The 26,087-nt window shown below is 43.0% G+C and overlaps 1 protein-coding gene across 2 annotated transcripts; it reads right to left on the bottom strand.

Annotated features, from left to right (window-relative positions):
* Window positions 1–94: 94 nt before the first annotated feature.
* On the bottom strand, window positions 95–24,854 carry nacc2 (NACC family member 2). Of its 2 annotated transcripts, none has more exons than XM_076757843.1 (7): window positions 24,629–24,854; window positions 6,734–6,915; window positions 5,850–6,608; window positions 4,024–4,200; window positions 2,649–2,754; window positions 2,309–2,406; window positions 95–2,213 (listed from the first exon to the last, which is right to left on the bottom strand). In XM_076757843.1, exons 2-7 carry the CDS (start codon window positions 6,843–6,845, stop codon window positions 1,681–1,683), a joined length of 1,785 nt encoding a protein of 594 aa, XP_076613958.1. In that variant the 5' UTR covers window positions 6,846–6,915; window positions 24,629–24,854; the 3' UTR covers window positions 95–1,680. The 2 variants fall into 2 exon arrangements, with proteins under 2 accessions (XP_076613958.1, XP_076613959.1); XM_076757844.1 differs by lacking the exon at window positions 24,629–24,854 and adding an exon at window positions 7,943–8,339.
* Between the last annotated feature and the right edge of the window lie 1,233 nt (window positions 24,855–26,087).

Raw genomic sequence — 26,087 nt, 5'->3', positions numbered from 1 at the left:
ATGTGGAGGAAATTTTCAGTCTTTAATACAGTCACATTTTGCCAAAACGCCTTAAGTTTCCCACCCTTTCACCTCTTTTTTTTTGTTGTTTTTTGAGTGCAAATGCAATGAGCCAGCAGAAATTGCTCTTATAAGCTTAATTCAATAATAATTTACCCCCCAAACCCCACCCACCCACCCAGGAAAAACAAAACAAAACAAAACAGGATGGAAGCAGGACTATGTCGGCTTGGTGCCAATCACACCACCACATCAAGGTGAAGCAGTGCTCCTCTCTGACATGTTTCCCTCTGCCACTCAGTGTAGTGCACCTCCTCCTACTACTCCACACATTCAGTCTCCTCTACCCGTGGTGACAGCACGCTCCATAGTTAAACAGGAAAATCCAAAAGACACTGTGTCAAACACAGTCAATCCTGGGTCACACCCAGGTCAGTTCTAACATGTGTCAGACTGAGGTCAGATCCCAGTGAGAAACGGGATAAAAAGTCCTTTTGCGTATTAATGGCATACGTCGAGGCAACAGTAGCTGTTTTCTTATTTAGATGCAGGTTTGTGGCTTTGTTGTCGTTTTCAATAATTCTCCATATCCGCTGTTTGTATTCATGCATGCAAGCCGTTGGTTTCTTGTTCATGTGTCTCTCTGTAACTCGAAGACAGAATGATGCAATCTAGATGATCTTTCAAGTTAAAAAAAGCATTGTTATATATATTTTTTGGGTGGAGGACAGTGTATTTTTAATGCATTGGTGCAGACATTAAAGGCTAGCATCATAAGGTGAGAAATGCGTACGTGTGTGTGAGTATCTGTGTGTGTGGTTGGGAGGGGCCGTCTGGAGCAGACACAGGCATCACATTGACAGTCTAATCCGATATGTCACGGGCAAATGTGCATGAAAAAACAAGTCCATGTGATAGATTATTTGTTAGATGTTGGCGAAGTCTTTAGCGTTTGCACAAAAACTCTTCCTCATCTTTATCACAAAATGAAAACAAAAATTGGTTTTCTGGTGGTAATACAGTACTTGACCTTTAATTATAATACAATCTTTGTTATATAGTCACACATATTTATCAGACAACGTGAAGTGAGGTGGTCAAACACGGCAAATTAAGCTGCTTTGGAAGTGAGCTGTGTTTGTCTCAACTGTTTTTCCCAAGGTTACATGGGTTACTTTCGGATGCAGCTTTCCAAGAAAAAGGAATCATTTTACAAACCATTACACCACACTCCCTAAACTGCCAGCAAAGCGGCTGTTGCTGTTGTATCGCGCTGAAATGATGAATCATTACAGCCATTTGTTCTGCTATCAGGCCTTTGTAATATTGCCGCGGGTGCCGAAATACTGAGTAAATACAGAATACACGAAGAAAAGGGCGGAGCAGAAAGGGTCGATTTTCTCAGTGTGCAAATGCCATGCCTGTGTCTACTTCTAGTATCACTGCTCTACTTCCATTTTCAGTATTATGCGTGTACACAAGCACGTGTGCACATGCATGTGAGACAAATTCCTGTATAGAAAGACCTACGAGCGCAGCTTTTTGTGCTGAATAATTCCTGTTGAGGAAGCACAGAGGAGAAGAAAGAGTGGTGGACGAGATGTTAAGAGTGAGAGAGCAAGCAAAAGAAAATGCGGTGTTAAACAGATTTCACAATGTGAGAGGCAGCCCGAGGGACATTCACTGTCCGTTCACCCGCAGACCCTGTCCAAAACTTTCCACTTCCTGCTCAGGCGGCGTGTCACCACAATTGCCTGCCTCAGCTCCTGGGATCAAAGTTGGCGCCCCCAGTGATCCATCTACACCCTCTAACCCAGCTTCATCCTCATCTTCCTCCTGTTCCTCTTGGACTACTCCTTCACCTTCACCTTCAGCCTCTGCACCAGCGGCCCCAGACCCGGGGCTGCCCTCTGTCAGCGGTGGGTGAGTCCTGAGAGGATCCTTGCGATCTGGATACAACCTTTGCTCTAGGGTCTTGAAGTCAGACTCAAAGGGGAGGGCTACCCCTGCTTGAGGGGCGCCCAGTGCCAGGCCCAGACCAACAGCAGCACCCATGCCCATTCCTGCGCGGTACACATCCATGCCATCGGGCAGCATGGACTTGATCTTGGGCAACCATCTCTTGCGGACACGCCTCGCATTTGTGCACATGTCAGCAGCAATCACATTCATTTCACTCTCCTTGAAGTTAGGGTTGAAATTTTGACAGTAGACTGTAAAAGAGAGAAGACAACAAACTCCATGTAGACAAACTGTGCTCTTTTCAAATTCTATCATAAATATCAGGAGGTTTGGACAATAAACCTACGTTTGACAGCGTTGAGGACCCTGCTGTCCAGGGGTTTCCTGCTGGGGTCACTGGTAGAAGAACGGATACCTGTCCCACAGCTATTGGCTAAAGTGTTTCTGCAGGGATAGAGAGTCAACACCAGGGGGCAGAGTCAGCAACAGGCACTTACAGTACATTAACATGGGAACACACACACACAACTAACCGCATTGCACAACATGGCCACAGATGGAGTGTGAAAGTTGGTTTGAGATAACAGTGGTAGTGTTGGAGTCATACACAGAAGTCAAATCTTGCTGTAGGCCTTTAAAGACTAATACAAAGTGTTCTGCTTAGTCGTGCATGCCTTTATACTCACCTATCAAAGAATGTGGCGAGCAGGCGGCGGAGCAAGACTTTGTGTTTGATACCAGCACATAGATGGCAGTTCATCAGCTGGCCTCGAGTCATGAACACCTGTGTACCTGATGTAGCATAAATAAGAGGATCATATTACTCTCTTTTTCCTGTCTTTGAGGATTCTGGGGGTTTGTCATGTCTCTCTTAGGCGCAGTCGCCAGTTCATCTTTTTATTCTTCAGCTACATTTGAAAGTCACGTTCAAGGAGACCTTAAACAAAGCCGCGGCTGTCCAAAGTAGAAATATGGGGGTGAGGAATTGAAGTTGAAGGCCATAAAAACAGCAGAATTACATCACTTGGTTTTACTTTCAGAACTATCTCTTTCACATTCGTGCATCATATTCTGTATCTTACAGGCAGAATACAGAACTGAATTACACGTTTCCACTGCGCTCCATTCAATTAAATTACGATCTGATTGATTCTGAGCAAGTTTTTTGATTGATTGCTGACTACATCTTGCATCTGCTCGTGCCATCGTGTTCTGCTGCGTCTGTCTGTTAAGTACACTGGCCGGTATTCAGGCTCTCACAGATTCTTTTATCAGAAAAAGATCCAATAATACACTGATTAAACTTTTTGCCACATTCCATTGTAAGAATTATATTAAGCACATGTTGAGCTGTACCTCGTCTCTTCAAAAGTCTGTGGTCTGACTGCCAAGAGCGATATCTGGCAGTCAGACAAAAGAGTTCAGTTTTTGTCTCATCATACCAAAAAATCTTTTTCCTCATGCTCTCAGAGGCCCGTAAGAGCCATTTGGCAAACTCCCGGCAGGCTGTCATATGCTTTTTACTCCAGAGTGACTTCTGTCTAGTCACTCTACCATAAAGGCCTGATTGATGAGCACTGCAGAGATGGTTGTCCTTCTGTCACGGTCTTCAATCTCTGCAGAGAAACTGCAGCTTTGTTCTTTCCCTTGCAGATCAATACAGTGACGTGGCTCAAAACAGCTGCTGCGGCCTATCAGAATCTGGTTGAACGTGGGTCAGATGATGCTCAACAGTGTTTTCACTAGGGACGAGAATTTAACTGAATTTTGTGATTATATAAACATACTGTGACTGGGTTGTGGGTAACCTCCCCAATCAATGGCCTCTTTGCTGCAGGAGAAGCCTTGATTTTAAAGGTTTTCTATTTTACAATGTGGTGCTAAGCTCCTGAATTTATTAGCTGAAGTGAATTCAATCAGTTAAATATAAGTTTCCCAACTATTTATACTAGAATTTTAAATTATTTAAATGTGCAAATGCGTACACCTCACTGCGTACAAGTTATTCTGTGCATGTAATAAAATGTGAGCGGATGCATGTCTTTGTATGTGCGTGCCTACCAGCTACCAATTCCAGCTTCTCCCCGGGGTCCCCCTCAGTGTAGAGCTTAGGGTGGCAGCGGTAGCCTATCTGGCTGATGAGGCTTGCAGGCAGCGCCACCAGGTCCCTGCGGATCAGCACACAATTGCGGTTCTCCAAGGCCAAGGGCACTGCTGCCATCTCTGGCTTGTCCTGGACTGATGAAAGCAAGCAAGAATAGAAAGAGTTCAGAAAACTGGGAGGGTTTTGTGTTACACAGCTAAGCAGATAAATGTGCATGGATCCATACATTCTACAAATGAAAAAAAACATAGTCATGCTGTCATCCATACCCTCCGTGCCCCCTGTTTAGACAGACGCAACAAAATATAATTAATAAAGCAGGTTGGTGTAATCTCATACAAGTTTGTTGTGTTTCATAAATGTTTCAGAGCATTGCAGATGTATCCTAGATAAGTCACGATGCTGCATCAGCAACTTGAGTTTTAGAGGGGGACGGATCCAAAGCTGGGTGTTAGGTTCTTACTCACAGAATTGTTTCCCCTAACCTCTGAGATGACTTGTGAGTGTATGCACATGCATGCACTTGCTGTGCACACACATGCAAACACACACACACGGAACAGGAGAAATTAATCCATTAATTGCCACACACACATGCACATAGTGTATACAGAAAAGTGTGGATTAATGCATTTGCATGTGTATTTACACTGCGCGCGCACACACACACACACACACACACACACACACACACACACACACACACACACACACACACAGGAAAGACGTGCATGGATCTCAAATATCCCACAATGTCACCCTGGGGTGCTCTGTCTGATTGCAGATAGAGTGGATTTCATAAATATCTGAAACTCTAGAATTTGACAAACCTGTGTGATGCCTTTAAGCTGCAGGATGCTAAGACTGATCAAAGTGTGTGTGTGTGTGTGCTTGTGTGTGCAGGTGAATCCGAGTTTGAAAGTGTCCACAAGTGGTGTCCAGACTGTATATTTTACATGCAAATGCAAAAACAAGTGAATGTATGTCTGCATTTATCAGCAAATCAGCACCAGAATGAAAGTAGGGTAGAAAACCATAATAAAAAGCAGTACAGACCAGCTTTTGGAGCTGTCATAAAGAGTATATTGTTGGTCACGATGCACTCCAATCATAACTCCATAAAGCTATCTTTATGCTGAGAGAACCCACACACTGGAGGCACAACATCCTGCTTTTTTAAGATGTGCAGGATACATGATTTATGAAAGATTAAATAATGTAACTGGGATGAAATGAATGAGCATCATTCTTTTTTGCACAATAAATAGCAAGTCTGGACAAGGAGTATCTATGTTCCGAAAACCCTGCATTTATGGTTAGTTTATAGTTTCTGCAAGTCATGCCATGTTTTACTTTTAGATTCGCTTGATATCAAATGAATTTCCTCCATCTGAGCAAAGGGCAACTGAAAAAGTACTTCACTTGTTCAGCTCTTACATGACTAGAAACATATCACTGACGCAGGTTTTCCATCGAGATCTTGATGAGTCTTGTTAGCATCATGAAGCTACTTACATTTCCAAAAGAAATAAATACCATAAAAGTTAGCGTAATAGAACAAATTATTCTTGAGTATGCTGTAAGATAAAAATGTTAGTCATTTCTGTCCATGACTGAGTACATACTGTATTTTTAGAAGTTTTTAATGATGAAAAATATTCCAGAATAATGCTTCAGTGATGAGTGCTCTCCACCAAATACAGCAATGGTGTTTGAAATTCACCTGAGCACTGCAACAATTCACAAAGATCTAATAAAACCATCAATATAACACAATACTCACTCCCATAGGGGTTAGTTGAACGTCCATAGAGATGACTGTAGGCATCCTCTGAGATCCCATCATACGGCTCCTCCTCAAACTCCTCATCTTCATTCTGGTAGGACGTCGGGCTGTCAGTGGTTGGCAGGCTGGAGGCTCCAGGACTGGACCTTTCAACTCCTCCTCCTGCTCCACCCCCACCGGTCCCCTGTACTTGGTAAGAAGGCATGCCAGGGATGGAGGTCCCACCAGCTGTTGAATAGAACAGTGAACTGGTTCTCGCCAGCCGACTCCCCAGCTCCGAAGACGAAATCCTGCCTTGTGTCGAGGGTACTGTCAGGGGCGTCGGGTCACCTCCTTCTAGTTTAATCTTCCGTTGCGGCATGAGTAAGGATGGAGACCAGCCCGGGGTTCCCAAAAGGGCAGCCACCGCTAGTCCGTTACCATTATTACAAGGACTCTGCGGCTCGGATCCTGTTTCCTCTAAAGACCCTGCTGTTTGCGAGTCACAATGAGGTGAGTTCGCCTTGAACATTAGGTCCATGCCTCTTTCAACTATATGCTGAATTTGGAGGTAGCCAGCTGTGTACATGACCACCAGCTGTTCACTAGCTGCCATTGTTAGCTTCCCTGTATAGCAGAAAGTGAGGATCTGCTCAAAGCAAGCAGGTGTGACTGAGGAGGGCAGCTCAAACTGGGTCTTGGTGGAGCTGCTGAAGAGGTCACGAAAGTACAGGCTGCTGGCAGCCAAAACGGCCCGGTGGGCTTTGAAAGCCTGACCTGGTGGATAGAGATAGCAGAGAGCAGTTGAAAAAAAAAAAAAAAAAGAGAATAATGATAAAAAAAAAAAAATTCTTCATTTAAAAGTTCTGTAACAAAAATCTCCATCTTTCCTACAAACTAACCTTTGACCAGGATGGAAACATCGCAGTAGTGTCCCAGCAGGCGCTGCTCATTAAGGGAGCCCAGAACTGTGGCTCCAAAGTTCGGGATCTCCACATGGAGCAGCTGGGACATGTTGACCGCAGAGGAGGAGGAAGATGGGGTTTCAGATATTCACTGCAGACTCCACCACTGAGAGAGGCATCTATATATATAAATAAAAAAAAAACAGAAGGCATGGAGAACACGTTGGAGAAGAGAAGTGCAGTGATGAAGAAAGGAGTGAACAGAAAATGCGCGAAAGATGAAAAGACATGCCACAGGGAGGTAGAGAGGCGAGAAGGGAAAATTGAGAGAACCTTAAAGGAGGCAAAGAACAAGATTGAAAATAGAGTTGAGATAACATGAGAAAATGAATACAGTTGAGGCAGAAGTGAGAGGTGTGTGAAAGCGAGATGGATATGCGGTGATAGTGGGTGAGAGAGTCGAGGCAGGAGAGAGAAAGGAGGAGTCAAGTCAGTAAAGAATACAATGCCGTGCCTACTGTACATGAGAACATTGTGAAATACTTTAAGGCTATGTTGTTTTACATGACTTAAATTCCAAGAACCTTGGACTCATTCCATGTATTGCACTCAAGGCATCAAAACATTTCTCCCACAGCATGGACTTTGATAACCTTTGTCAGCATTTCTAAACTCTGACTGGAAAACAAAACGGCTCAAGTCATACACACAATTTTAGATTTTAATAGCTGCCTTTATCTGACGTTCTCCAAGCATGTTTGCACCTTCTTTCCTATCCTAAACCTTGTGTCATTGTTTTTTTTTTTTTCCTCCCCACCAACCCACACACACACATACTTACATATACGCACTAGTTTCATTATTAAGCAATGCTGCAGAACAGTTTCCAGGAATACAAACTGAAAAAAAATGTCACCGCCTCTCTTACACACTCTCTTTCTCTCTCTCTCTCTCCCACTTCAGGCACTCCATACAGACAGGCATGCACTCTGGCTTACTTACATAAAAGTGTGCGCGCATAAACACACATGCACACACGCACACACATATACAGTACAGCCTGCATAAGGAAATTACTGTGTACTCTGGCATGCAAACTCTCACCTGGAGAAACCAGCACACGACTTTCCTCTGCTAACAGTCTCTCACACATGCACAAATGCAGGAAGAAAAAAAGCGCTCACTGTTATCCCAGACAGTTCTGACCTGTGTAAGCCAGTCCTCTGGTTAAAACACACCATGGAGCCTTGGGCACACACAAACACACACCAGCAGCAGTCAGGACCAGGACAGGAGAGGAGTAGTTAGAGATGGGAGGAGAGCACTCTGATGCACTCCGTCTGGTCGACTCTCTCTTTCACTTAAAGTGTCATTCCCACTGTCTCAAAGACGATTCTCTCTGCTGTCTGACTTTTCTCTCTCTGTCTTTCCCCAGCCGTCTTCTTCTTCTTCTATCTCTATATCCTCCAAAGCCCCATTCTATCTGCTCACTGTCTGTTCTAGCGCTGTCTCAAAGCCTCCCTCTGCCTCCCTGTCATTATCTCTCTCTGTTTCTCTCCCCTCTCTCTATTCTCCAAGGGTTGAATTCAACAAGTGCCGCTGTAGAGAGAGAGAGAGAGAGAGAGGGTGAAAGAGAATGGGGAGGGAGAAAGAAAGAAAGCAGAGCAGAGCAGAGCGAATCAGTGATGAAAGGAGTAGGAGGCTCAGTGTGTGCGTGTGTGTGCATGTGTCTGCGCGCGTGTGTCTGATCAATGCAGTATCTATACGTCGCAGGGAGTGGGAGGGAGAGAAAAACACAGGCTACAGTTACAGACGGAGACAGAGACTGGGCAGAGCTAGAGAGAAGCAGAGGAGGGAGGGAGGGAGCGAGGGAGGGGAGAGTTGAGACAGAGAGAAAGTCATTTGAGGACAGTACGAGTAGAGAAAGACAATTAGGTTGAAGCAACTTCTGCCACTTGCCCCTGGACACAGATGCCTATATGGCCTACCAAAAAGAGGAGGAGAATGACTAAGACAAAAGAGAAATGAGAAAAGCTCGCGGAGGTCACAGCCACCATTAATTAATTAGAACATCGAATAGTGAAACTTCTGAAATCCCTGTTTGACGCAAGTCTGGAGAGAATGCGTCACATCTTGGTAAAGCAAAGCTTTGCTGAACTGGAAGCTTTCATATACACGATGCAGTAATCCTCTAATCCTTCCAATTGTAGAATTAAAAAGGTCAATCAAAAACACTGCAAGGTATTCCCCATTTTCTTACAATCTGTGGAAGACAATAGTTAAAAAAAGAGCTTTTACTTTTTGAGCAAGTGTTGTGCATTTTCTCTGAATCATGCAAGGACCTCTCTGCCAAACACCTACACACGAGCGGAGAGAAGTTCTGTCTTCACGCAAGACTATTTTGTTATTTCTACATGAATTGATAAATTAAATGATTAATTTACGCCTCCACCGTGGTGGCTCAGCTTATTCAGGTGACATTTCGCCGTTTTCTGTTTTTGACCAACACATGAAAGGCCTTGCTTGATGTGGATGAGGGAGGACAGGAGCCAGATGTCACAGCCTGTGACAGGCAAGGAAAGATAAAAGACAACAGCTAAGAGAGAGGATAACTTCCAGAAAGATGTGTGTGGGAGGATATGAATGCAAAATTGCTGTGACAGATGAGTAAATGCATTTTTCTTACTGTATATGTGCACACACGCATGTCAATTTTGTGTTAATCTAGCTAAACATAGTGGGGGAGGCTCTCTGACCTCTGCGCTGCATTTTGGTAGAAGAGATACGATGGTAATAAACCTCACAATATGCAATCTGTTAAAAGATAAATAAAAAAGCTGATGCAGATCATTTTCATATCTGAGCGCGTCCCCAGAAAGTATCCAGACACATTGCGCTTCATTTTTTGCCAAAGAAACCTCAAGTGGAGAAAGTTGTGCTAAACTGAGCAAACTTTTACTCTTCAGTCACAGCGGAAATATGAAAGGGAGGATATCACAAAGCGTTGAATACAGTGAGTCAGTCTTTGGTTTAGAGAGCTTTGCCCCAGCAGTGTGATATCTGCACGGCACATATAGACACACATGAGTGAGCGCACACAAAAAGCACAGTCAAACGCAGGAGACACAAATCCGCAAACACACTAATGCAAATGGGCATAAACACACTCCCTCTGTTCTCTTACACACACGCCAACACACAGTCAGGTAATCTCCCTGTGCACACTCAGCAATACACATTCTGTTTGTTTGTCTGTCTGTCCCTCTGTGAACCCGCCACACTGCTTGTCCATCGGTCCGTCCGTCAGTTATTGTGACTATTGTGTCCTTGCATCGCCTCTTGCTTCCCCCCCCCCTCCCTTTTCTCTATCCTTCCCGCCCTGCATACCACATACCCACTGTCTCTCTGCCAATTAATGCACACAGGGCTGCATTGCAGTGAGGTTGGCGCGTGCCACGGCAGCAAGCACAGTACAGAGTCTACAGACATGCATGTACGTGCCAGCCGGGCAGAAGAGCGAGGGGAGAGGGGGGGTGGGGGGGTGGGGGGCAGTGAGGGGAAAGAGGAAGAGGGAGGGGGAGAGAAAGAGCAAAGGAGAGTGAATGGAGAATATGTTGAGTCAGGCAGACAGGACGGCGGTGTGCCACACTGCACATATACAGAGCGCCATGTAAATGTATGCACGAATGAATATAAAACAAACATGCATGTACATGTGAATTATGTGCACGCACACTCACACGTGTACAAAAGCGCACATATACGTGCACACGCACATAAACAGTCACACGGAAATTGCAGCCTCCTCCTCCCTGCATTAAATATAGACTTTGCACATCCCCGATAAAAAAATATAAGGCATGAACTCCCTCAACTTGTTTTCCTAACGAGTGATTATGTGTGTGTGTGAGCGTGTGCGTGTGTGTGTGCGTGCCTCTCTGCTGCTTGTGTCCTCATTTCCTTCAGTGTGTGTTTGCATTTCCATGTCAAAGTTTCTCGCATACCAAGGCGTGTTTTTATAATCATTGTTATATACCCGACTGTGACTTTTGGCACTGTATATCAGGCATGTGTGTGTGTGTGTGTGTGTGTGTGTGTGTGTGTGTGAAAGACAGCATAGTTTGTGAGTTGATATATGAGATTTGAATGCTGTTCTGATTGCTGTTGTCTGCTTTGTTGGAATGTGTTACATCCATTTTAATCAAGCATTCATACCTACGCACAGTGTTATTAACTGTAGCAGCAGGTCCAGGCATATTTGAATAATATGAAGAAATGAGATGATTCGCCAGATGGCACACACACACATGCACACGCACACACACACACACACATACGCACAGATTTAATTACTAGTTATACTGTAGCTACCAAATGACAATAGGGTAGCATTCAAACATAAAACCACAAAAGTCATACACAATTATGATTCATGCATTCGCCATCTAGTACTTCATGGAACAGTTCATATAAGTTCAATGTTGAAGTGAAGTTGGTGCCAACTTTTTTTTTCAAGATGCAGACAGCAAAAAAAAACCTAATCAACCTAAAGACACATTCAGGAGACAAACACAGATAAGTGAGAGCATCGATTAATATCTCAGCTGAAGTGCAGCGATCCACAAAAAAAAAGCAAACTACAAGAAAATTTTGAAGTGAGCTGAAGAGGAGCAGCTCCTTCCCCTCTTGCTTATGTTGCCTCTATACAATCTCAATATGAACAGTCCCCTCGTTATAAATATTCAGATCCTGCAGTTGTTCTCATGTCTAAAGTGTACCAGACAACAGATTCTATCCACGTTGAGACGGCAACGCTCCCTGGCAACAGTTCTACCAATCGGGACCGAGCGGGTGTCTGCCTGAGTCTGTCTGAGTATCATTATGGGATGTCGAGAGAGAGAGAGAGAGAGAGAGAGAGAGAGAGCGAGAGAGGCTGCTTATCACTGCTTATAATGCAACATCATTCTCTGAGCATAGACCCCGCTGGGTGAAGTTGTCTGCACATAGTCAGGATCAAAATCATCTTTTCTTATAAAAAAAAAAAGTCTCCCTATGATTCACACAGTTATGTAACAAACAGACAACTATGAAATGATTTGTTGTGGGCTGAATATTGTCTGGTATCTTTCCACTTGTATTCACTCAATATGCACCAATAATGTAACTCTTGGTCTGACTAGGAGGGGAAAAAAAGGCTGAATTTCAGGTTTAACTAATGCCACAATGCTGCCTGTGGCAATAGAAAAATGACAATGTGGATATAAAGTCGTGTAGGAAAATCACATACTCGGGCTGGATGGTGACCTAAAACCTGTGTCTTGCCGCAATTAGTTAGATAATATCAAATGAAACAATGAGGGTTTTTTAGGAGTTTATCAGCGCCTGATAATTGATTTCTTGTGCTGGCTCACATCTAATTCATTTATCCTGGTTAATACAGAACAAGCATTCAACAGTTTTCTGGACTTTTGGACTGGACTGTTGGATGTATATGTAACATTACCCTAACAATAACTCTGAGGTATGTTGGTTTGTCACTTAAAGCAGCTATAATCAATAAGAGTCAGTCATAGTGACAAACCAATAGAATTACACATCACTCTGCAGTTCCCCTCAGATGTGTGGAGCGTTATAGCTTTCTTTAGCACATTGTTTAGTTTTTCCTGCCCACAACTTTATCCTTTTGGTTCACTCTCACTGTTCTCATAGCATTGTTTTGGCCAGAGCAGGCACTTAAGTTCTGCAAGAAATATCTGATAAATTCCCTCTAACCCACCTGGACCTTACACCAAAAAGCAGGAAAAGTTAGCGGTTAGCAGTACCCACGAGTTAAAGAGCAAGATATTTTCCTCAGCAGTCGGTAGAGACCAAAGACAGTGATAAAAGGAGAGTGAATATTGGGCTTATGTTTACCAGGTGGCCAGAGATACGACTCAAAATGAATGCTAATGGTATTCAGAATCCGCTCAACTGCATGCTAACAAGTTAGCCATATGTTGTTTGCTCCGAGTGGTCAAAAATGAGGCAGCAGTTACACTGCATGTGAGGTGAACTCTCAGTTCTACAAGATAGCTCAGAATACGCTATGTGGGTTGTGCCCCAGTTTATTAGGACAAATATTTTATTTCTTAATCATTCAAAGTTGATTTTTGGAAAAAGTGACAGCCCTGCTGGTTTTTGCAGCTGTCCTCAATTTGATTATCTGTAATTCAGACAATTCAATCAGCAGTTCGAGACTTGGGTTTGTATAAGATTCTTAATTTTGCTAAATTGATAAATTTGGTTTATTGCCCAGCCCTATCACATACAATATTATTGCCTGCTGCTGTTGTAATTAGTGGTCACCTTTTGTTTCCAATTAAGTCAGACAATCAAAGGCTCAATTCGTGCAAAATGAACAATAACATGCATCCATCCATTTTCTAGTGCAGGGACAAGGGAAATGCTCAATACTAACATGCAAACATGTGTACACATCGTTACTCCTGTAACAATGGGATACCTGTCAGTTTAGCTTGTCATGGTGATTATGTGCATGAGGAAAAAACAGACAGTGGAAAAGACAGAGGACGAGCATGTATGTGTGTGTGCATTTGTGTGTGTGCCAGTGATTCTCCTGAGGCAAAGGCATTGCTAATGAACTCCAAGTGGCTGTGGGAGGTAAACAAACAAACACTAGCAGCGGCTACTACATCACACCAAACTCCGGTGACTAGGACATCGGCGTGGCTGCATATACACCCATACACACAAACACATCAACCCACATACTCTTGAACATACATGATGACTTTTGGGCGTACAGTGGAGAGTTGAAGAGCTACAGACAGGGGAGGGAGATTAAATTGAGAGAGGCGAAAAGGAGGAGTGGAATTGAGGAGGTAGACGAACAAAAGGAGAGAGGACAGAGAGAGAGGGAGTGTGTGTGTGAAAGATGCAAATAGAAAAGAACAAGAGAGAAGTTGACAGAGCACATTCACAGGGTGAAACGAGTTAGAGAGGGATAGGGAAATTAAAGGGAGTGACAGAAAAAAAAGCAAAGCTCAGAAAGACTTTTGGACGAGGAGAAAAAACTGTGGAAGCCAAGATGACAAAAATAAAAAGAGGCTGGAAAAAAAGAGAAAAATAAATCAAAATACTAATAGGCTAAACAGACCTGATTGGCTGTTCCAATCATATTCCCATTCAAAACTTGATCAGAATGGGCAATAACTTGGTGTGTGGTGTAATTTCATCTCATTTCATTCGGTGTCTGCTTTTCATAGCGAGGCAACAGACGAAGCCAAGTGATATCAACAAACTGACACTTTGTTCTAATCAAAAGAGATTCCACCTCCACATTACTGACTCCAAAATGTCAGCTCCACCAAAGAGGCTTCCCAGACTGCCATTTTCAGGGACAGAAAATCCTGCTATACGCAAAGCAAAAGGGAACAGAATTCAGTCTAACATGAGAACGAAAAGGGAACGCGTTAAAGGACAAACGCGGCTGGATTTTTTGGTAATACTAAGCTCATATTGCAGAACAACGGGGGGCCCGCAGGTCGTTCCAGTTTATAGCAACACATATGTGTGACGTGATCTCAGGCCCTGGACTCACGTAAGACTGAGATATTTTGAACAAACGCTGACACAAGATCGAAAATTCCCCCTATTTCCAACTTAAAAGGGAAAGTACGTGAGTGGCACAGGAAGAAAATGAGAGAAGAGAGAGTCCACCAACACAAGAGACGATTCAGGAGGCATCAGCAGAGTCAATGTTTGTATGTTAAGCAGCAGCATTTGTGCATGTACACAAAGATAAAATATACTGCACAATGACTGCAATGTGATACCCCTTTTTTTTTTGTACAGTTTCTTACTAATAAATCCTCTACATTGGCATCGGCTTGCAGCTGACATGTGACTGGTGGGTGTCCAAAATACAACACAGAACTGTACATTTTCCATAAGCCCAAGGGCCCTAATTTCATGCAGACTCGCATTAATCTTCTGCCAGCAAAGTATCAGGTTTGATGGGCTTGGGCAGATTTGTTTCTCACCTTTGTTCTATTTTCAAGGATCGCCCTGACAACTTCAAAAGAAATGGAGGGTAGACTGATATTTGTTTCAATTCCGGTGCACATGGCATCTTCATTTGCAGTTTAATTGCACCGTTAGGGACTGTAGGAAAGTGATCGCCCAGAAAGAAACCGGGGGAGGGGGTTTCATTAGTTTGAGCTGGGTGTACCTAAAAAAGTGGCAACAATGTAAATGCTATATAAATGAAGCCGGAGAGAAATATATAAAATATATACAAATATTTGTCATGGTACAAAGTCAGATGGATGTGAACAGATCTCCAGAAAATTGCATTTCACTTTAAACAGACATCATTTGCCCTTGGCATCACAGTTCAGGTGTTGTACTCGTGCCTTGTGACTCCGCTTTGACAAAGATGTCGGTTTACACTCTGGAGAAGCTCTTGTGGCATCTTGAATGTGTCTCCTCATTCTCTAACTGTGATTGTGCCATGGTAGGGAGTGCACTGGTTTAAGGAGCTAATTGGCTGTAGTTGATGCCTGACTTTGGAGTGCCATGATAATTTATTCTCGCAAGTACAATAACAAAGCAGGTGTGTCACTGCTGTGCTAGCACTCATGGCCACAAGACATTTGATACTCGAGTATGCTAAAACACGGTGGATTTGTGCAGCTGCTTGTACTTTGTTTCAAATGCACAGGGCCCTAAAATCTCATTGATATCCTCCTTAACGTGACCTTCGTCTGGGGACAAGAGGGGCCATGAGATAGCCTGCTGAGTGTCACTGACTGTCACACAAGAGCTGCAATTAGGTTAGATTTCACAGGATGTCTGTATGTTTGCGGGCGCATATTAGTGGTGACACTCCCTATGCATTTGCTCCAAGCCAGATTTGATTTTCATGGTGCATGAGATAGTAAAACATGGAGGAAATAGAAAGAATCAGCATGTAATGGAAGCGTATAGGTGGTAATCCTGCACATTCACGTACCACAGAAAACAAATGCCAAGTGAATGGACCCAGTGAGAAAATGTGCAGATTCCATTTGTACATGCCATATGAATGGAGTGAGTATTGCTTTTTAATACTATTTATGAATGTTTTTTGCCTCAATTTATCAATATCTCTAAATGTCTTATTGTCCAAGCCCTACTTAAAGGTGTCCGGTGAACCAACGCATAACACAATGTGAGGCCATATGAAGCCTAATAAACCCATTGAGAGTGTTTCTTTAAAACAACTCACATTATAAAATCCTGAGTTGTTTGCATCCATGTTTGCTAGCTTGCAGTCTTCTTTTTCTTCACTGCCTTGGTTGGTGCATTGTGATGTTTCTTTGCAAAATAGTCAATTGTTGAATGACAAAAATGAAACAGGGATCCTAAAATAAAAAAAATGCTTCACATGGCTATAAGTGGTCAAAAAGACAAGGTACCTTTTAGGGTGATACTATGATGAGAATATTTTTAGGTGTTTACTACACCTAACATTCTTCTTCCACTCATGTCTTTCATTTTTAAGTATGGCAGTCTACTGTCTCCACATGTGGCTGGTGGATATGTTGGTCCCTATATTAGCTTTGTGATCTTTGTCTATGTGGATTTTTAGTCATCCAGGTCAAATGCTATCTCGATGTCAAAGCCAGCTGGGTTTGCTCTTTCAGACTCATCCAGGGAGCGTCATCGGTTCTACTGACTGGTGGGTGGTTCCCGCCAACTTCAACCGCAAACAGCTTAATTCTTGCTGGGGGAATTTCAAGGCTAGACCACAAACAAACAAAATGTATTATTTATCAGTTTTGAAGTTTCACCAATCCAAAACCCTCTTCAATACTAAAATGCAAGTCATCTGAAAATAACACGCAAGAGATTTGGGGGGTGGTGCCTTTGAAAGAATGACATGGTCTTACTTGTTATCCAGAAAAATATTGGAAAATATAACTAACATTGTTAGAAAGGCTGGTACCACATTCACATTCTTGTCGTTGGTGAGGCACACACTGAAAAAACTCTCCCGGGAAAGACAACAGTGCAGACTGTTTAAACACCGTTTCATTACCTTCTGTCATGGCTTTTATTTAACTGGATCATTTCAGAGCTTCAAACACGAATGAGTCCAAGTTTATTCCCTTTAGCAGTTCAACATTAGCACGTGTAAAATTTCACCTGTTGGGAACATGTCACAAGTTGCCACACAATTTAAATGAAAAGGTCGATATGTATTCACATGTTGGAAGAATGTGGCAGGTTATGCCAGTGGTTATTCATCCAAGAAGAATTAAAAATCGAGGACAACAGTTGCAGCGACATTGTCAAACAAGTAGGGGCGTGCACAGTGAGAGGAATTTAAAGAATACATAAAATGAGGTTTGGCTCTAATAGGATTGTCACACCTTGAAGTGTGTATGTGGCGTTGGATTCCTTCCCAGTGAAACCAGTGCTTTTTACCCCTTGTGAGATTCTAGTGGGGGTGGATATGGGGCGCAAAAATGACAAAAAAGACTGTCCAATGCACATACCGCCGTAAAAGAATGAGTGGCAGACACAGAAGTAGCGAGAGGGCGAAGATATGGAGAGAATAAACATGCCATTTTGATCACCGCGCGCTGTCGTTTCGGAGCTGAATGTTCGGCAATGACACATGCGTGACATCAGAGCAGCCCAACATGACCGCCAGAGGAGCCAAGTGCAATGCAAAAATGAGGACACATCTTTCAGCATCAGTGCCCCACTGTCTACAGACAGGCATACACAAACACACACCCACACACCCACACAAAGACATACAGAGAGAGAGCAGTGCCCACATCCACTGTACATTTTTCAATTACAGCACACAGAATGCTTTAATTCACTCTCTTGCACGGAAAGAAAGAACAGTGTGGGAACGAAATGCTGTTTGATACCATGATCGGGGTAGGTGACTCAAAAGAGTGTCTCATGACATGCAGCAAGGATTTCCCATGATGAAAATCATAATGTTGTCTAGTGTTATAATGTGACATAAAAGAGGGTTTGTTCAAGTGCAAAGCAATACATACACATTTATTTTGAGTGCCTAACCCCCCACCCACCCACCAACCCCCGGACACACACGCACACACTGTGACCTAAGAATCTTTCAGTCAGCACCAGACTAAGCTAGCATACATGTGCTCAAATAACATGTCACCTTGGTTAACCTCATCACACACTGAGAAGGACCCGAGCTCACCTATGCGCACAGAGCTTGTTTATCTCTGTCTCAAGTCAGAACTGAGTAAACATGGACAAAAGCAGCACACAGCAGCTAAAACATGCGGTAGAGCACATTGGTAGCTTTTTATTATTACCTCGAAGTGTCTCTTGGGTCATTTTAAATTGATAGCAAGAGGCTTTTCCTTTCCTTTATTCTCTGAATTTGCCCATTTTAAGGATTGGGAGCAGTGGGCAACCACTGAGCACCGCCTGGGGGACCAACTCCAGTTCTAGGAACACACATGGACCTTCTTGCTAACTACTGTGCCACACGTGCTACCTAGCATAAAGATCTGTTCTTTTATGTAGCTGGAAAGGGGATTTTTATCAATGAAAATATGACTATTACACTAAAGCAAGTGTTTTCTGAAATACGCTTAAATGACAGTTCGGCAAAAGTTAGACATAATGATTGATACCACTCACTTATGCACAATACACATATGACTGGTTAGCTTAGCTTAGCACAAAGATTGGAAACGGGGAATAGTAAGCCTGCTAACTGTCCAATGGTAAATACAAAAGTGGCAACCAGAACATCTAAAACTCACACATTAACACATAATACCTCATTTGTTTGATCCCTCCAAACCCAGAGTGTACAAACAACAAGTGACAGTGGTTTTACGGGGGGGTTGCATGCTGGATTATTTCTTGGCTATGAGCAGTGAGTATTGTCATCATTGTGAGGCCTCTGGATAACCAACACTTTTTGTATGGATGAAACAAACAAAGCATAATTTGTTAAATAGTGAGCTTCAGTGGTGCTGTTTTCTTTTGCTGGGCTAGCTATTTCCTGTTTCCAATCTTTATGCTATTAGTACTAACAATCTCCGAGCTGTAGCTACATATTGAACGCACAGATATGAGTGCAGTATTAATCTTCTCATCTAAATCTTGGCAAAAAAAATGAATATGAATATAATTTGGAATCTTTAGAAATAACTGTACATAAACAGAGTACATTGGGGGATTGTAAAATGAATTGCTGCCATTAGAAAAACCACAAAACAAATGACTTTTCTTGCACTTAAGTACATTACAAACCAATAAATGTCAGGACAACATTGCAGGTGAGCGTGGCTTTCACCTTCTGCAGGGATCACAATTGTAATCAAAGCATCAGGTAGGTAATGCTGTGATTTAGCAGTAATTGCTAACGTATGTTAGCTGTGGAAATGGGAAGGGTGGGGGGTGGGGGGCGGGGGGGGGTGGTGGTGGCTGTGTAGTGAAAACTACCCGCCTCAGATTCCTGTCTTTTTCCACTGGCCCCTACCAGCATTCTGCCAGGCTGTTAGGACATGAAGAGCACATACAGGACAGGTCATCGCCACAGAAAGGGGGTCAGCCTATTTGCTTCCCTCACTTATTACCTTACGCACTAATTAGCAAGCTTTGTTTACCGGCAGGAGTCTTGAGAGAGGCTTTAAGTTTGCAGCAATTTAATTATGTACATCACACAGCAAAAGAGCATGGAAAATTGAGGTGGGCTGCAAGGATAAATGCCATCCACAGTGCTCTCTCTCTCTCTCTCTGTCTACTTGTGAGCGAGCGTGTGTGTATCTGCATGATTCTGTGGGGTTTATTTATGTGTTTGTGAATGTGTGTGTGTGTTTGTGCATGTCTGCGTGCGTCATCCCCCGAATTATAGGTTTGACTTTCACAGTAAATCTAATGTCCCCTCACTGAAACTCAAAAGGATCTGAGAAAATTGTTCTAAACCTACTCAGGCTGTTGTCTTCAGTTACACTGAAGCCTTCGCAAAGATAGGGGTGGTTAAAAGTTGATTTGAGCCCACACATTTTTTCCTCCTGACTTATTTAAGTGAGTGGCAGTGACCTTATTGTCATGAGCCCTGACACACTGTAAATTAAAGGAGTTCAACTAAGGTTCCCCGACCTGCAAATCAAGTGACAGGTAATACTAAGGGTGATTACACAAGTACGAGCAACTTGGAAATCTTTTAAGCTTTTCAGAATACCTCCTAATGCATATTACATTAACACGTGAAATAAGCTCTCTATAAGGCGAAATAACCTTCATGAATTTTTAATGTGCTTCTGCCACAAATATCAAACATCAAATGAGGCAAAATAGCTTTGACTATGAAGTATTATTGTGCAAAATCTAATTTTCCATCCAGTTTGAGAATGCGATCTCATGACTGTATCAGAAACACATCCTCGTCATACTTCTCAGCACTCTGTAATTCTCTGCTACGGCTATGTACTCCTATTCATGCTGAAAATACTTGGAACAATCAAATGTGCACAGGCTCCCTTTCTTTTCTTTTTTCTACTCAAGCGCAAATGCACGGACATACACAATCTCTCGCTCTCACACACACACACACACGCACACACTCTCACACAAACACAGGCACGACATTCATGCCATGTGATCTTGCTAGGCATTATGCCAACGGCCAAACATGTCACTTACCAGAAATCTCTCTGAGACAGAGTGAGATAGAGAGAGAGAGGGAGACAGAGAGAGAGAGAGAGAGAGAGAGAGAGAGAGAGAGAGATTCTGCACATTTGCCAGTTTGTGAGAGCTCCTTGTCAAGTGTAAGTACAGTGCATACACAGGGAACATGAAATGTAGCTGCTACAGTTATCTGCAACGTACTGTGGTGTGGGGGCTGTCGATTCTGAGGAAAAAAAGAGAGACACGTGATCATTGAGATCTAATGTGGAATTGTTCTGAGGAACATGCCATGTTTACTGTTCATTGTCTAAATTCTTGGAAGGCTTCCTGAAAAGCACGTAGCGAGCCAAAGCAGCCCAAATCAGTTACATTTCAAGATTCCTAATGGCTTTTGCTGATCCTCTCTTTCTCTCACTTGCTCCCTCATTATTCTGCCACTTTCCTGCATTTCAGCGTGAACATAGATGGTCAGTACCTGCGTGTTTGAGTGCAATAAATGACGAGAAAGCTGAAACTTATACGTTATGGTATCAGAAACTTAGATCTGTGTGTGGACTGCAAAGCGCTGGGGGAATAAGACAGTCATTTTAAAGCCACACCTATGTCTATACGTTTTGTCTTATCTTCAAATCTGGTTCCCCCCATGAGGCTGAATGTAGGAGGAACAGACAAAATCTCGTAGCAAATTCTCCCAAAAACTAAAGCTTTGGAAATCACCCTTCAAAGCAAAAAAATAATAGTGTCCTAAAAATCCTCTGGTGCCAACTTACACATACACATAGATCATCAAAAGACAAACAGCTGATCTCTCTTTTTTTTTGGCTCTTTTGTCTCTTTCCGACCAAATCTTCTTTACGATTGACTCAGGTGGGAATCATACCAGGTTGTATTAGTGGGAAGACAGACCGATGTAACACTGGTTATTTGGAGGTAATTTAGTTTATCTAAGTAAATCTATCTTTCAGCAGTGCTGCCAAATTCACCCATGTAGTAGTCAATCTGATTTGATGTGACTCCAGATTTAATTTTGGCTTTAATAAGAAAACATGTGGACAAGGCGAGGTCACTGGGGCCTCCGGCTTTGCTTGTTATTCATTTATATTTCAGGAGTTGAGAATTTACACCTTTACACCCACATGTGGACTTGAGCGGATACTCTTCCTTCACGGGTAACCGAGTCATGTTTGTGTCTTTCAAACCTTTTGTATGGCTTACAGACTTATGGGCGTTAATACTGAAGTCCTCTGACACTGACTGGCCCAACAAGAGAGCAAAGCTATCTTACTTTCCTTTCAGTTTCCGTAAATAATTTAAGTGTTCTGCGATAAATGCCGCATGAGGAAAAACTACAGGACAAAACATTTGCTTGTTGATCAAACAGAACTAACGGCACGCAGACCTGGAAATAGTTAAGTATAATTTGCGAGCAGATTTCAAATGTTGCCACCACCAAACCACCTTGACACCTACACACTCAATTAGAAACTACTGTGTGCTGGAGCACAGACCAACCGTTTTGTCCAGAAAATGTAGATGAAGTTAGAATTAGCTTCCAATTAACTGCATGGTTTACATCTCCAACAGCAGTGAAACTGTGTGATTTCTTGATCTGTGCTGGATCTCTCCGGCTTAACATTCAGACAAAACACATTTCTTCCACTTCACTGTTTGAATTTTGGTTCCAATAAAGCAACCAACAAGCCTGAACACATTTTTTTAAAATTATTTTATCCATCGGGGTTTAACTAGAACAGGGTCTACGCTACAGAGAAAACACAAGACTAATGTATGAGAATATGATGTATGACTGGTGCGCTGTATCGAATACCATCAGCAGTGACTCATTACTGTCTCAGGAAAGGAAAATCATACACACGTAAACACACTCCCCACTTGAGTATACACGCATATACAGTACAAAGAAGAGTGTAACGAAGCCTGAGGGCACACACACACACACACACACACACACACACACACACACACACGAAAAGCAAATGAAGCAGGGACAAAAACAAGTCTCCAGGTTTTAAATGCAGCTTGGATGAATAAATGTTTTTTTAATAAAGCAATGGAACAAATCTCTAGTTACAGTTTTTAATATCTTTACAGTGTTGCTCTTCTACCTTGTATCTGGGGGAATTTTACAGAGGTTGCAACCTGAAGGTACTTTTTTTTTTTTAAACAGTGAATCTGTTGAGGCAACATTAACTCTAGTTCATTTATGGGTTTAACAAGAGATGAGGCAAGACCCTCAATGAGGCAAGAACCTCTCTGTCTTTGTATTCTCTCCCTCTTTCGGTCTTTATCCGCATCAGCTGCATTTGAAACTGTGTTGTCGTTCTCTCTCCTTGACACTCCCCACTTGCACATAGCCTCGGGCCCCCTTGTGGAATGCTGTATAGTGTAAGGCCTATGGAGGAAGGGCATCCCGGGACACAGCGAGAGCACACACACACGCACGCACGCACGCACACACACGAACACACGCTAACGCACTCATCGACACACGCAAACACGCACACACACAGACAAATACAGCTGTTGAGAGCCATCACAACCCTTTGGCAGACGTCCAAGTCAAAGACGAGTGGTGTTGGAAGAGCTCCGTTTAGAGAGAAAGAGAAAAAAAAGTCCTGCATTTTCCATGTATGTTGTGTTAAACTCTGAAGATAGAAACTTGGCAGCACAAACCCGCATTACCCCGAACTGATTTCCACGTATTGCAGAGGGGGTGGTTGGGGGATATCATAAACTACCTTGATAAAAGCTGCCTTTGTGTTGCCTTAGGGCTGGCAGGTACACCTGTGGATACATACTGATTTAGTTATTCAAAAGGGAAGTACAATACATCTCGTTATCCGTCCCATGATATGTTTTTTTTTTTTTTTTTTTTTTTCCACGGGAGAAGCAGAAACAGATGGGCACTAAAACGCTCAAACACTCTGAAGTGGCATTCAGCGCTGTAAAATGATAAGGGACGTGCTTTTGAACACACCACGCTGCCCTAAGCCTTGTATTAACCTCTGACCTGTGCGGCACCTGCTAGATACACCACAACTCACACCCTGGGCTGTTCAGCCTATGACAAAGACAAGATATAGACCGTAACCTACACGCAAATATTTGGGATATTTTTGTCATCTTGAGAGAATACACACGCCTCGACTTGACAGCGGAGGATAAGAGCGAGAGCACGCAAGAGGGAAGGAAAGTGACAGGAAATGAAGAAAATTGCTACATGCACACTAGACTGCACCCATGTACACACAGGAGGAGGAGGAGGAGGAGGAGGAGGTGGGGGTTTGTATGTATAGTCAGATGGCAGGGTTCAGGTAAGGTAAACACGTCCACAACTGACACTCCAGCAGGCAAAGTGGAAAAAAAAAATAAACTTTTTGAAAAAACATAATGACTTTAAGGTGCTCGACCCACTCTGGCTCCTCACACCTCAAACATTTTATAGCATTTATCATGAATGTGACAGACAGCTTAGTTTCTCTTGTCAGGCAACATTTTTTTTAAAACATTAAAGAAGCAAATATCTTGAACTAATTTGAGCTCACGGTGTACTCACATGTCTGACAATAGGTCTGACAAGACGAGCAGCCTCAACTGGTTGGTGTAAAATATGCCTCACAGCACACATGCACCATATAGCACCACAATGGATGCATTATGGGTGGAGATTTTTTTTTTTTTTAACACTTCATCGTGACGCAAGACCGATCAAATCACACCACTTTCTCCACTCGCACAGCAGAAACTAATAACAACACAATTTCCTGTGGTGATGCGTTTAAAAGCGCTGGCTAACGTTATAATTAGACTCCAGTTTCTGGGTGATAACGTGATTAAATTCCTCCAGCGGCGCGTGCTACAGTATGCACTTTTCTGCGGGAATCACCTACCATCCTCCGGCGGTGAATAATAATAGTAAAAAACCCTACATTCACATTTCCTGCTAATACTTCATAAAAGTTGAAGGGACTAAGTTAGTTTAGCTGCTAGTTGGATCAAAATGAACTCTCACGCTGTAATGTCAGCACATTGTCGGGGTATGCAGCTGCCTGTGAAGAAGAAGAAGAAGAAGAAGCAAGAGAATAATGCCAAAAAAAAAAAAAAAAAAAAAAAAAAAAAAATCTATGCGTCATACAAACCAAGCAGTGTAAACATCAAGCCAAGACAGAGGGGGGATATATTTACCCGATATGTCGCTATTCCATAAACTGCGGCTGTCAGCTGGCGCAGATGTGGCAGGCTTTCTCTCCGGATCACCTCTAAAGTTTGCGGGGTGTTTAAAAAAAAAGGCAGGCCCCGGTTTCCCCCTCGTCCGCTGGCTTACTCTATCACTCTCGTCCTATCTTGGCCGTTCGTCCCCCATCTCTCTATCCCACTCTCTCTCTCTCTGCCCGCTTCTGTCCCTTTGCAGGAAGTGAACGCCGCTCACATGAACAGTAGACGGACTGCAAGCAGCCTGACATCATGCACCACTCGGCAAAGAGTTTCTTTTTAAAGACACAGACATTTCGCTCGCTCCTGCCAGGTTAACTGTAGGTACGCCGTCCTACTGTAGTCTACGCGGTGAGCGGTGCTCGGTCATATCGTGCCGCCTTTATGGACACATGAACTCGGTGCACTCTGCGGGCTTAAAGGTGCAGACTATTGTAGGTAGAACAAACCCGCCGGGCGGTTTCGGCTGCTGCCAACACCGATTCTAATGAGTTTGGTGAGAAGAGAACATGTGGGGACACATTCGGATCCACAAGTACGTCCGGGGCGCCTTGTTGTGCTCCTAAATCAGATTTCCATGTGTGGTTACCTCACGTGTCCTTTATGTGATGACAGCTCAGGCGAGTCTACATGATGCGCATGTGTGTTGTTCTGCTAAATTATAAGCGCCAACTGCTGGCGGTGTGACCTCAAGTCAACTTTTCTTTACTGCAGGCATACAGGATGACAGAGCCACAGCTCACTAAATCACTGCCACAAGGTACACAGTGTCTCACAGAGCAGCATTCCTTCCCTAACCTCTTTCAGGCTGCATAACATGCAGCATCAAATCTCAAGTATTACATTAACCCTACGTGAACGTTGTGTTTTTTACCACGCTTGTATCTGGTAGGTAGGTCATGACTTTTCCTACATATCCGTGGCAGGGTATCACCCACAGTCAACAGCTGGAAGTACATGTACTCAAGCACTGTTCATAAGTACAATTTTGAGGTTCTTCTACTTTACTTGAGTATTTTTATTTTCCATTTCCTGCTTCTTTCTTCTCTTTAAATATTGTACATTTTACCCCACTGCATGTATTTGCTGGTTACTAATTACTTTGTAGCTTCAGATTATGAAAATAAAATAGAATCCACAAACCAGAAGTGAAACTTTACTGATCCCTTGCTGAAATTCACAACCCGTGCGTGTATGCTGATGCTTTGTACCGAAGTAGTTTGTGAAGAATTGTCCCTTCAGGTGTTGAATAAACTTGTATTCTCTTGTATTTTAATCTTGTTACTAAGTAAAAAGCGAAGATGAGAGAAATGTTATAGTTTTATGTTGAAATGTTTCCATAATGACCTTGTGACCCCTAAAATATATCCCCCTGGAGGGGTCCCGACCCCCATCACTATTGTGATAATAAATAATGATAATATATTTTATT

The sequence above is a fragment of the Chaetodon auriga genome, chromosome 19, assembly GCF_051107435.1.
Source record: "Chaetodon auriga isolate fChaAug3 chromosome 19, fChaAug3.hap1, whole genome shotgun sequence".
Classification (NCBI taxonomy): Eukaryota; Metazoa; Chordata; class Actinopteri; order Chaetodontiformes; family Chaetodontidae; genus Chaetodon; species Chaetodon auriga.
The sequence above is the reverse complement of the archived record's forward strand: the minus strand, read 5'-3'. Positions and strand labels throughout refer to the sequence as shown.